At 47.2% G+C, this 13,595-nt stretch overlaps 1 protein-coding gene across 1 annotated transcript in view; it reads left to right on the top strand.

Annotated features, from left to right (window-relative positions):
• LOC144752390 (uncharacterized) overlaps nucleotides 1-13,595 on the top strand; it is an 84,799-nt gene that overhangs the window by 24,477 nt on the left and 46,727 nt on the right. The window contains exons 3-4 of the mRNA XM_078640324.1: nucleotides 9,627-9,803; nucleotides 9,930-10,364. Of these exons, the coding sequence (XP_078496450.1) occupies nucleotides 9,627-9,803; nucleotides 9,930-10,364 (612 nt within the window). The remainder of the gene's footprint in view (nucleotides 1-9,626; nucleotides 9,804-9,929; nucleotides 10,365-13,595) is intronic.

Below are 13,595 nucleotides of genomic sequence, written 5' to 3'. Positions count from 1 at the left end.
TGCACAATTTCATGGAAATCTAGCTGGAAAAATGCACATCCGGCCATTCATGCAGCTTTTTTAGGCCAGTAGCACGTTCCGCACAGAACAATCCGTGCAGTGCAGCAGAGGGCGCGGCTTCACGACCCGATGTTGCTGCTACTCAAGTAGATTTTCCATTCGAGGGGCAGCTTCTGACCGCAAACGGTCTCGACCACCCGCTTTGCAAAGATCTCGCCGGGTGCCTTCCTAGCGAGCGAAACCCACACTAGAAGACACCAAATCTCGCTCGCCAACGTACTATTTTCGAGCCGCATATGGAAAAACGTTGTCACGAGCTGGATGGCATAATTTGACCGGAACTCTGTATTACAAGCATACCACGGCCAAAATGCTACCAGTGCCGCCTGCAGAGCGGAATATACCAGACTCCACTAGTTGTATGCAGTGGACATGGTGGAGCAGACTGTAGGGAGGGAAGTAGAGTGGAAGATGTAGGTGGCCGCGTAGGGTGTAGCTGTTGTTGAGTGTATGAGGTCAGGTCATAAAAGGGTAGATTTACAAGAAGCTGACACATCTGTAGAGATGAGCCGGTTTCCCTGCGCCAGCCGGCGAAACCCTTGCGCCACCATGGATGCAACATATTTTACAATAAGGCGCACCATGGTGCAAGGATTGACAGATGTGTCAGTTGGTGAAAAAGTCACGCATTGCTTGAGTCATGTCGCAAGCAAGACGCAACTCCAGCAACGCAATGCATGTTGAGGCATATTCTCAATACACTGCGTCACTCCTTATGCTTCAAGCAGGCACAAGGTTTTGACGCAGTGGTGTCCTAGAAGTGACACAGTGAAATCTTGTAGATTTCAGTGCGTCACTTTTACGAGGCTTTCCTGTGTAGGAACGCCCACCCTGCATAAATTATACTTGACACAGGTGAAATGTGACGCAGGTCTTTACAACGTGACACATCTCCCTAGATGCGTCACATTGTAAATTGGCCATATTTTGTATGCTGCCGCTGCGCCACAAAAGTGTCTCATGGGGCTTGTAAATCTGCCCCGTAAAGTGTAGGTGGATAGGCTATGGTGCTCTAAGACGTATGTGGTGAATGTATTGAGGTGTAGGTGGGGGTGTATGTGATGATGTAGGGGAGAGGTGTGGCACCGCGGCCAGGGTGACGGATGCTGGAATCTGGGGATCGCGGTTCAATCCCCGGCGCCGGCGGCAGATTAGCCCAGCACCATGTGATTTTGGGAAATAGCTTGCTTAATCTTCCCGACGGCCCCCAGCGCCTGGAGACCCTTAAGGGTGATTGTTCGCGCTTTACAAATGTGGATATTATTATTATATGATGTAGAGTGCTAGTGATTTGGGCCATAGATGGTGTAATTGTTGGCTCTAGTGTGCAGGTGGTGGTGTATTGTACGTGGCATAGACACGTCTGCCAGCTCACATGGTGCCACTGTGCGTTACAGTGTATCAGCACCCTTCACACAACTCGATGAAGAGAAATCATCACACAGCGACCACTAGGGTGCGGTGGGACTCCTACACAGAGTAGGCTGCTGGCACGTACACTGGGTCTCCACTGTGGTGGAACACACTTCCCAAGGAGCTCTTCTCACTCCTGTTCTCTGCACCCGGCTCACACTGAGGCAATCAGACCAAGGCTTGTAGGTCTGCAGATGCCTTTGAGTGGGGAGTAGGGTGTAGAGTCTCCGGTGTAGGCTGTAGACCATGGATAGTAGTGTGGACATCAATCCAAGGCTGGCGGGGCTGTGGGGAGTAGGGTGTGGGGTCTCTGGAGTAGGCAGCAGAGCACAGGTGCTAGTGTGGGGTATAAAGTTTGTGTGGTGGTGATTATGGTGGTGTAGGCTGTGGTGGGGCAGGACGGAGGGGCTTGTGTAGGGGTTAGTGTGGGTGGTGAGGTGCTGTGTAGGTGATTGTGCAGTGAAATAGTGCCGTCAGTAGGTGCAGTTCGTGGACAGTGTAGGCATAGCCCTTCCCTCAGCCCTACCACAGACATGCGCCCCTCACATGCAGCAGTGGTACCTGCGTACCCCGATGTGCGCCCCTCCTCCGGTGTGATGCAGAGCACGGGGAGCACGCGCTGCGCTTGCAGCGAATGTGAAACTGTGTCCTGCTATCCCTGCCCACTGCAGGGGGTGACCCTCTGAACAGCCACGTGCCACTGAAACAAAACTCCAATACCCCACCCTCCCGGGGGTGCATGGTGGCTCAGCGATCACACCATTCACCTCCAGGCTCAGGTACGACTAGCAGCTCATACGTGTGTAAGGAACTATAGACAGAGGGCCATATTATCAAGCAAGGGCGATACATTATCGCCGCTTTTATCGGCAGGAAACTGCCGCTAAATCGGCGATAATGGGCTTGATAATACGCCCTTGTGAATTCCCATAGCAGCCCAGGTTCTGTTGTGAACCTGGGCTGCTATGGGAATGCTTTCAAAGAACTAGACTTATTGTTTAACCAATTTTGTTGGACACATGCTGCAGAAAACGGCCATTCAGATCTCTGATTCTAGCCAGTTGAAACATAAACTTGTGGCAATTGCCTGAGAAACCTCCGGATTTAATGCCTGAAGCCATATGGCACCTTTACGGGAACCTGGAAGAGTAGGAAAATGGAGGACCAATGTGCCTCTCCTATGCCCATTGGGACTTTTGCATTCTAGGCCAACGTGATACGGCCTGTTATGAAGCCCCCCCAAACGAACAGCCAGCTGCTGCTCAACAGACAGGTGAAATCGTATCCAAAGCCTGCTGCATGGAATTCAGGTGACTGTGCTGCAGTCGGGTGATCAATGAAAGGTGCCCTTGCCCTAACTTCTGGGGCTTGAACCCTTGACTTGGAGAGGGACCCTGACACCAGGTGCAAAAGATCTTGCCTCAGAGCTACAGGTCATGGGTGCCAGGGTAGAGAGGGTTGAGGGGGGGTGAAGTGGGCCTTAATCAGAGTTTACCTGTGCGCACACCTGTTTACAGTTGTTTGAGTGATAGGGTTCCTGGGCAACCTAGAAGCGCGCCCCTGAAGCAGAGTGTACGTGTACGCACACCTGTTTACATTTATTTGGGTGTTAGGCTGACTGGCACACCGTGGAAGCGCCCTCGTGAAACAGGGTGTATGTACACCTGTTTACAGTTCTTTCGGTGATAGGGAGAAGGTGTGTCTGGGGCACCCTGTGCATCCTTGGACAGAGCAGACCAGTTTGTTGTTGGCAGCTGCTGCCTCTGCTGAGACACTGTTGTTATCCGGAGTGTGCAGGTACCGATGGAGGGTGCCTGATGGGCACGGAGAGAAGGGATGTCTGGACTTGAAGCTTTGGGCTCGTCGGTGGGTAGGTTCTCAGACATGGCACGGGGTCCTCAATCTGGGTGCCTGAAGGTTACAAGCCCGAGCCTGCCACGGTGGGGCAGCATATTGCCTACAGGTATGTGGCACGGTGCCTGTAGGTCGCACGTCAGAGCCTGCCTTGGTGGGGCAGCATATTGCCAACGGTGACGTGGCACGGTGCCTGTAGGTCGCACGTCAGAGCCTGCCTTAATGGGCGCTGCTTGATGCTGCCAGCGGTGACTCATTGATGCAGCCCTGAGGTGGGCTCCTCTGATTCAATAAACCAGAGGTGATTAGTTCTAAGCATCTGCACTCGCCCGGCTGTGCCAGTGTGTCTGTGAGGGGCAGGGTGAGCCAGAGCCTCCTGCCCATTCCCCCTCACACACACACCAAGACCTGAGAGTCCTCTGCAGCAATCAGCCATGCGAGTGTGTCTGTGCAGGGCCAACCAGAGCCTCCACCCCCCCCCCCACACACCAAGACCTGCGGGGACCTGCAGCACTCCAGCTGTGCAGGTGTGTCTGTGCAGGGCCAGCCAGAGCCCCCACACTCACACACATCCAACCTTGACACAGAAGCCATGGCCACCATGGCCATTCCTACCCTAATCCCGATTACACCCCACCTTGACATTAATGAGGCCACCGCCAAATACATCTCCTGCATGGAATCCCTGATCGACAAATGTGCACCCCGAAGAGCAAATTATCTACACCATAACCCTCCAATCCTTGGTTCTCACGAAGAAAGAAAGCTTATCAGAAAGTGTGAGAAAGAATGGAGATTAGCACCCCCTCGCCTGAATATGAATAAGCTTCGGATACTGTGAAAACAGTACAAAGACTGCATCCTTTGAGCCAAATCCTCTCACTTCAGACCACTCGTGAATTCTGCAAAGAACAGACCAAAGCGCCTGTTCGAGGTTCTAGCACAAACTGCCAACCCCCAATACTTCAGCCATCAGTGGCCCGCTGAAGCAACCTTGTGGATTTCTTTGATAGAAAAGTCAGGGAGATTCATATCCTGCAACACAACAGTGAACCTCAAGAAACTGAGATTCTATTGTGCAAGGCACTTCATTTGTGGTCCTCTTTCTACCCCATTTCCAAATGAGACCAACAGCGAACGATCTGCAAAGTTAAACCCTTGAACCACCCTCAGGATGCCATTCCAGGACCTATCAGCAAATCTCTTGCCACGCACATACTCCCCCATGGACCAACATGGTCAACTCCTCTCCTCAACGGGGCCTTTTTCCAGAACAACTAAAAGTGGGTTAAGTCTCTCATCCCTTTAGGAAACAATCTCTCGACCCAGAGAACATGAACAACTACCACCCAGTCGCCACACTTCCATTCTTAGGCAAAGTCATTGAAAGTTGCTTTGCGTCCAGCTCACTTCACACATTCGAACAAACAACCTCCTAGGCTCTCTCCAATCAGGTTTCTGCCAGGGTCACAGTACAGAAACTGCGATCCTACAAATAATCGACGACTCCCTTAGAATCCTCGACTCCGGAACTCCTGCCTCCGGGTCCTCCTGCATTTGATGTCAACCATCTGGACCTCCTTCTCAGTCTTGAACAACGCATGAGCTGCGGAGGCTCAGGCCTCAATTGATTCTCCTCTTACCTAACCAACTGCTTCAAATTATGAAAATGGGCAACGCGTTCTTGAGACCAGGCAAAGGGGTCCCTCAAGCCTCGATCCTCTCCCCACCCTCTTTAACATGTACCTAGAACCACCATGTGTGAGTCTCAGAAATGCTGGGATTCTCTTCCACCTCTACGCTGACAACACTCAAATATACATGAAACTTTCTTCCCCTGAACACCTTGCCCTCCTTTAAATCCCGCTCCTAAAGAGTCAAAACTGGAGTTCTAACCATAATCTAAAACTCAACCCAACTAAACAGAATTTCTTCTGATCTCACCTCCGAAAGCAAAAATCCCAGTACAGGAATGGATGGCTAATCTTCCTGCCCTGCATGGCTTCCCTTCCATTGTCCAGAGTGCTAGATCCCTTGGTATCACCCATTACAATCATCTAAATCTCCATGGCCACATCACAGCCAGAGCCAAATGCGCACAACACCAACTCAGGCAGCTGTGGGGTGTCAGACAACTAGTCGCGGCACAAGACCTCTGTTGGAAGGGGCGATCCAAGAGGGCCAGGATATGCTCTTCCGACCACTCCGTGACCCACCTCTCCCAAGAATACTGCCGAGTCTTAACGTGAGGTCCTCACCGGGGAGGACTTCGAGTCTAGGATCGTATACACTGAGCTCACACCACACTTATGACGGACACCACACTGTGGAATTCAGTAAGCAAGTTCTTTATCACACAGTAGAGATTTAGGCAAAATGGACACGTATTTACAAGCGATCGAGGGATCGTAAAGTCTCAGTGGTAAGGAGGAGGGAAGCGGGACAGTCTCAGTATTAGGCCAGTACGAAGCGTACCCTGCGCACAGCTCTCAATCCTCGAACCGGGGGCTACGGAAGATGGCGACCGTACTTTCTGCTCCACTCACTTCTTCTCGAACCAGGTCGTGTTGGTAGCGTCGATGGTCCAGCCGGACCAGAGTACTCCTCGAGCCGCGACGGGGTCAGCAGGGCTCGATCCGGAGTGAACAGAGTGTCTGTCAGTTCTTGAGGAGCCGCGACCACGTCAGCAGGGCTCAGGGTATTTAACGAATGTCCTTAGAGTTCAAGACTGAGCCGCGACGAGGTCAGCAGGGCTCAGGGTGTTCAACGAATGTCCTTAGAGTTCAAGGATGAGCCGCGGCAGCGTCAGCAGGGCTCGATAAGTTCCACGTTTCAGTCTTCTCCCCAAGGGTTGAGCCGCGATCAGATCAGCAGGGCTCTCTAGTCAAGGATACAACTGCCCGCTAGTTCTTGGATGGGCCTTGATATAGCGCAGTGGCCCTTTGATGTCCGGACCCTCGCAGTCGGGGATCTCATGCCTCGGGGCTGGTCGTCGGAATGTTCCGTCGGTTGGCCCTTTGATCCTTTAGAAGATGCGTCCGGGAATTCCCAGACGCCCAACAGGGTCTGGAGCCAGCTCTCGGGGAGGCCAGAGGTGTGAGAGAAACCAGCCCCCAGGGTAAGGCCAGAGGTGCAATCGAAACTCCTTGATCTTATCTCACTCAGGAAGCCCTCTACCCCCCAGCCGGGCATGGCGCGCCTGAAGCCTAAGTTTCGCTGGGGCCAGGGTCAGGCAAGGCCTAGGGAGTCAGGGACCTCGGGAAGGGTCATGGCGGCCGGGGGCCCTGTGGGGTGATGCAGGTTCTGGGCGCGGGTACCGGGAAGAGGGATGGCGGAATGCGGGGATGGTCGTCTGTTGGTAGGGTTGTGTAGGGAGCGGGGCGGACAGGGAACGGGACGACCAGGGGTTTCTGGGTGCAGGGCTAGGCTAACGGGGTGCTGAGGAACGGGAGGAGCCATGCCACGAGGCCAGGTCCAACAACCTCAAAACAGTGGTGCAGCCTCTCGCCCTCTCAAGACTATACTATGGAATTGCCCTTCTCTCAGGCATTGGCAAAGTTCATTGTGGCCCACTTAGGGTAACACTGCGGCTGCAGCAGTGCGCGTCTTCTTAGGTCTCAAGAAATGTGACCACATATCCTTGGCCCTGCTAACCCTCCAATGGCTTCCCTTTGAAGCTCGGGACCAATTCAAAACTGCATGCATTACCCACAGAGACCTGCACTCCTCATCATCCTCCTCTCTAAATGAGAAACTGAACATCTCTGGGGAAAATAAGGGTTCCAGAAATGCCCAGTCCCTGTTCTTGGAACCCACCACCTTCAGTCGAGAATGATACGTGAGCCAGTAATTCTCTAATAGTGCCACAAGAATCAGTCTAGAATGATACGTGAGCCAGTCATTCTCTAATAGTGCCACAAGATTCTGGAACTCCTTACCGCCCTCCCTTCGCCTAACATCCTGCATAGCCACCTTCAAAAAGGACCTCATGCTCCTCTAATTTGACAGACACCTGGGTTAATCACCCTCAACCATACCCAAGTACTCTATCCATGAGACGAACTTCCTTCACTGTGTGTCCCCACCATCTTCAACCGTGTACATCCCTTGTCCAATGGCTACTTTTGTCCTGGTCGCAGCTACCAATGCAATATGTCTGAACGTAATTATTTAAACTGTTACTTGCTGTACCCCTGTATCATACTACTGTAAAGTGCTCTGATGCCTTCGGGTCATGCTCACTTATAAAAAATAGCAAATAAGTAAATAAGACCTGTCAGTGATATCCTAGTGTGTCTGTGCGGGGCCAGCCTGAGACCCGCCCCCACATACACCCCACGGTCTGACAGTGACCGGCAGCAGCCAGCCATGCCAGCGTGTCTCTGTCCAGACTGTAATTTAAAATTGTTTAAAAAATAATTTAAAATTGCGGAAGGTGCACTCCAAATTTGTTATTTATTTAAACCTTCTTGTCAATAGGTGCAATGACTGTTCAGGGTTGTCACTCCTTGGTTGAACTGCAGGTACGACTAGCCAACAGGTTAGCCCAGTCATGCACTGTTCACTTGGTGTTATCCCACACCTATTCAAATTTTCAAATTAGATTGATTGATAAAACCATCACTTTTCATTCATTTTAATCTTTCTTAGTTTCATCAAAGTTCATGTTTCAAATCACATGTCATAAACTAATCACAATCAATTTTTCGAACATTATATATACATTTTGAAATTGTTCTCATAACATTTCTTATATTACAGTCAACATTAACATGTAGCACGCCCGATGCATTTCGGCACCCAGTCGGTACCTTCCTCAAGGGAAATTCTTAATTGGGTTGATAATTATTGGATCTCGCCCGAGTGTACTTGACAATCACGGTGATGTGTGCTGTATGCTAAGTCGGTGGGCTTTAAACCTGAAGATATGGCTGTTTTCGCGTATCTGATAATACTTTCTCCACGTTTATCGCAGTTCGCCGAACTCCGACTATCTACTCTCAAACGCTCGGAGATATATAATGTTCGAAAAATTGTGATTAGTTTATGACATGTGATTTGAAACATGAACTTTGATGAAACTAAGAAAGATTAAAATAAATGAAAAGTGATGGTTTTATCAATCAATCTAATTTGAAAATTTGAATAGGTGTGGGATAACACCAAGTGAACAGTGCATGACTGGGCTAACCTGTTGGCTAGTCGTACCTTCTGTCCAGACTGTGCCATAGGAGGTCCTGATCCAAAAGTCATGGACTCAAACTTAAATAAATCCCACCAAGTCCTTGAGTATATTTCAAACAGATGCACAGTCTATTATTCAACACTTTTTAAAAGATCATCTGTACGTCTGCAGACACAGCCAACACGTGTTTCGAGGAGAACACTCTTTTTCAAGGCTGTAAATCAAATGAAAAGATTAAAACAATTTTCAGGCATTCATTTTTAAGACTATAAATATAAAAGATAAGAAACCCACAATACATCCAATATATCTAACCTTGATACAGCATGTATACCCAATGCAATGCTTCTAGCACCACTGAATTATTTTTTGCAGATCATTAGATTCCGTATATATGCTTGATATAATTCTATAAATGCAAGATTAGACTACACCATACATAAGACTATTCTAGACTATATAGGTTATACTAAGCAGTAAGCAGTATCTCCAGCCCCACTTCCTGACAGATTGTATGTGCGCCTCACACAGGGTACAGTAAGTTGTCTTGGTCTTTGCAATCAGAGTGTGTCTGTAGCTGGTGTGAGGATGTATGTCTGGCATGGAGTCGATGTCTTTCAGTATGTTGTCTCCACTGGTGTAGGGTGTGGGGGGATGTAGGTATGGAAGATGTTGCTTGTCTGGCTTTGTGTATTTTACTTTGATCGCATCTTGCACCCTGATGGTGGGGAGTGCGCCTCTGGTATGGGCGTGTTTCATAATCAGCTCAGCTGAGATGTCCTTGGTGTGGTCACCTGTTTAAGCTGGGCTCGTGCTGAGGTTTTGCACCAAACACCTGAGCTCCTGCAAGGGCCTGTTTCTTTGGTGCTTCATGCCTATTAGCAGTCTTGGTCAGTCTAGCAACACATCTCACCTGTGTCCTGTATTTAAGGTTTTTAAGTGTCTGGAGTCGATTACAAGCAACTGTGGGTGTCATGTTATCATTCCCAGGCCATTTGCATAGATGTATAAGTTATGGCTGATTCAGAGCTCACTCTTGGGGTTTTTTCATGAGTCTAACAAATGTATAACACCTTGTTTCTCTTTCTTTCCCTGACCCTTTGTGTACGTTTAGCTTCTAAGGAGAATCCCAAAGAACCAGATCCGGAGAAGGTGATTGACCTCATCGGAAACCTTCTGAAGAGCTCCAAAGACTCCCAGACAGGGGGGCACAAGACATCTAGGGTGGGATGGGCAGGCTACGTGGAGGAGGTAAAGACCCCAACAGGACGGCTCAAGACAACTGTGGGAAGTATGAAGGCCAGCCGCGAGCATCTGCGGACCCACCCGGAGGATCTCAAGACCTCCGTGGCAGGTATGAAGGCCAGTCGCGAGCATCTGAGCACCCACACGGAGGATCTCAAGACCTCCGTGGCAGGTATGAAGGCCAGTCGCGAGCATCTGAGGACCCACCCGGAGGATCTCAAGACCTCCGTGGCAGGTATGAAGGCCAGCCTCGAGCATCGGCGACCACAGCTGGAGGGGCTTACGACATCCGTGGGAGGTGATAAGACCAACCTGCCTCTCCAGAGGACACACTCGGAAAGACTCAAGTCATTGGTAGAAGCGTTGAAGACTCCTCTGGATCGTCCGAGAACCCAGCCTGAGGGGCTCAGGTCATCCGTGCCTGGCAGGAAGACCTCCCTGGAACAACTGAGGGCCACCCTGATAGGGCTGAGGACCTCAGGAAGGGGTTTCAAGACCCCACTGGTACAGACGCAGAACATTTCAGAAGAAACAAAGGCCTCTGTGGAAGGGAGGAAGGTTTATCTGGAGGGCCCTAACCAGACCACAGATGGAGCACTGCTTCTCGGTAAGTTCTTGTCCCTTATTTTGCAAAGTAGGAAACAAGGTGATCTCTCCTCTACAGGTATTTAGGTACCCGTCGAACATGGGTACATTGCTTTCATGACTGTCTCTTCATGATGATGGTCCTGGAGATCTGTCTCCAGTAAATAGGTCACTAGTGAACTGTCTATTGAGGTAAGTGACCGCAGATGTCTCAGGTAACTTGCTTCTGGGATGATGTGTCTCTTACAGGTTGTTGCCTTAGGAGATCTAGTTCTCTAGCTATCTGTCTGTCTGTCTTTCTAAATATCTATCTATCTATCTATCTATCTATCTATCTATCTATCTATCTATCTATCTATCTATCTATCTATCTATCTATCTATCTATCTATCTGTCTGTCTGTCTGTCTGTCTGTCTGTCTGTCTGTCTGTCTGTCTGTCTGTCTGTCTGTCTGTCTGTCTTTCTATCTATCTATCTATATCTCTATCTATCTATCTATCTGTCTGTCTGCCTATCTATCTATCTATCTATCTATCTATCTATCTATCTATCTATCTATCTATCTATCTATCTATCTATCTATCTATCTATCTATCTATCTATCTATCTATCTATCTATCTATCTATCTATCTATCTATCTCTATATCTATCTATCTATCTCTATATCTATCTATCTATCTATCTATCTATCTATCTATCTATCTATCTGTCTACTAGCTATCTAGCTATCTATATCTGTAGTGCACACTTTCTCACAAGTTGCTGTTTCTCGTCACCTGTCTGTTGGTGTCTGGAGTGAGTGGTACCTTTGACCTTTAGGTTGTTGCCACTTCACAAGTCTACATAATAGATATACTGTTGCTAGATCTATGGCCTGAGTTTGAAGCGGAATCTCCATCATGGATATTTAGTTCTTCATTCACTTCCTGTAAAGTTCCTCCCTCAGAAGCAGGAATATTAAGATTACAAATTCAAATAGATGAAACCTTCCCCACTAATGCTCACTGTGTGGCATGGACTGAAAAAAGTGTATTTCTTTTAAAATTTCCATGCCATGAACTTAATAACAAAGCTAGAAAGTAGGCAGACTTGGTAGCCAAACTGAAAGTACATGTGAATATCTTTGTGGTATGTACCCCTGAGGCATGGCAGGAAGCCATTACATTTATTAAGAATAAAGGTGATTTTTTTTGTGCAGTTGAATTATCTCTTATCAATGAAGAGATATTGATTTGAATCCACAAAATTTAAAAAAGGTTATCTTTCAGTGATAATGTGTTTACTGGGGATCGTCGATTCTATATAATATGGACTCAGAGACTCTTGAGTGTTAATATGGACTCAGAGGATCTTGACTGTTAATATGGACTCAGAGACTCTTGATTGTTAAAATGTACTCAGAGACTCTTGATTGTTAATATGGACTCAGAGGCTCTTGATTGTTAATATGGACTAAGAGGCTCTTGACTGTTAATATGGACTCAGACTCTTAATTGTTAAAATGGACTCAGACACTCTTGATTGTTAATATGGACTCAGAGGCTCTTGATTGTTAATATGGACTCAGAGACTCTTGATTGTTAAAATGGACTCAGAGACTCTTGATTGTTAAAATGGACTCAGAGACTCTTGATTGTTAATATAGACTCGGAGGATCTTGATTGTCAATATGGACTCAGAGGCTCTTGATTGTTAAAATGGACTCAGAGACTCTTGATTGTTAAAATGGACTCAGAGACTCTTGATTGTTAAAATGGACTCAGAGACTCTTGATTGTAAATATGGACTCAGAGCCTCTTGATTATTAATATGGACTCAGAGACTCTTGATTGTCAGAATGGACTCAGAGGATCTTGACTGTTAATATGGACTCAGAGGCTCTTGACTGTTAATATGGACTCAGAGACACTTGACTGTTAATATGGACTCAGAAGATCTTGATTGTTAATATGGGCTCAGAGACTCTTGATTGTTAAAATGGACTCAGAGACTCTTGATTGTTAATATGGACTCAGAGGCTCTTGATTGTTAATATGGACTAAGAGGCTCTTGACTGTTAATATGGACACAGACTCTTAATTGTTAAAATGGACTCAGACACTCTTGATTGTTAATATGGACTCAGAGGCTCTTGATTGTTAATATGGACTCAGAGGCTCTTGATTGTTAAAATGGACTCAGAGACTCTTGATTGTTAAAATGGACTCAGAGACTCTTGATTGTTAATATAGACTCGGAGGATCTTGATTGTCAATATGGACTCAGAGGCTCTTGATTGTTAAAATGGACTCAGAGACTCTTGATTGTTAAAATGGACTCAGAGACTCTTGATTGTTAAAATGGACTCAGAGACTCTTGATTGTAAATATGGACTCAGAGCCTCTTGATTGTTAATATGGACTCAGAGACTCTTGACTGTTAATATGGACTCAGAAGATCTTGACTGTTAATATGGACTCAGAGGCTCTTGACTGTTAATATGGACTCAGAGACACTTGACTGTTAATATGGACTCAGAAGATCTTGATTGTTAATATGGACTCAGAGGCTCTTGACTGTTAATATGGACTCAGAGACACTTGACTGTTAATATGGACTCAGAAGATCTTGATTGTTAATATGGACTCAGAGGCTCTTGACTGTTAATATGGACTCAGAGACACTTGACTGTTAATATGGACTCAGAAGATCTTGATTGTTAATATGGGCTCAGAGACTCTTGATTGTTAATATGGACTCAGAGGATCTTGAGTGTTAATATGGACTCAGAGGCTCTTGATTGTTAATATGGACTCAGAGACTCTTGATTGTTAAAATGGACTCAGAGACTCAGGATTGTTAATATGGACTCAGAGACTCTTGATTGTTAAAATGTACTCAGAGACTCTTGATTGTTAATATGGACTCAGAGGCTCTTGATTGTTAATATGGACTCAGAGGCTATTGACTGTTAATATGGACTCAGACTCTTAATTGTTAAAATGGACTCAGACACTCTTGATTGTTAATATGGACTCAGAGGCTCTTGATTGTTATTATGGACTCAGAGACTCTTGATTGTTAATATGGACTCAGAGGCTCTTGATTGTCAATATGGACTCAGAGGCTCTTGATTGTTAATATGGACTCAGAGACTCTTGATTGTTAAAATGGACTCAGAGACTCTTGATTGTTAATATAGACTCGGAGGATCTTGATTGTCAATATGGACTCAGAGGCTCTTGATTGTTAAAATGGACTCAGAGACTCTTG

This window comes from Lissotriton helveticus, chromosome 5_1, assembly GCF_964261635.1.
Source record: "Lissotriton helveticus chromosome 5_1, aLisHel1.1, whole genome shotgun sequence".
Taxonomy (NCBI): domain Eukaryota; kingdom Metazoa; phylum Chordata; class Amphibia; order Caudata; family Salamandridae; genus Lissotriton; species Lissotriton helveticus.
Note: the sequence above shows the minus strand (reverse complement) of the source record. Positions and strands in the feature narration are given on the sequence as shown.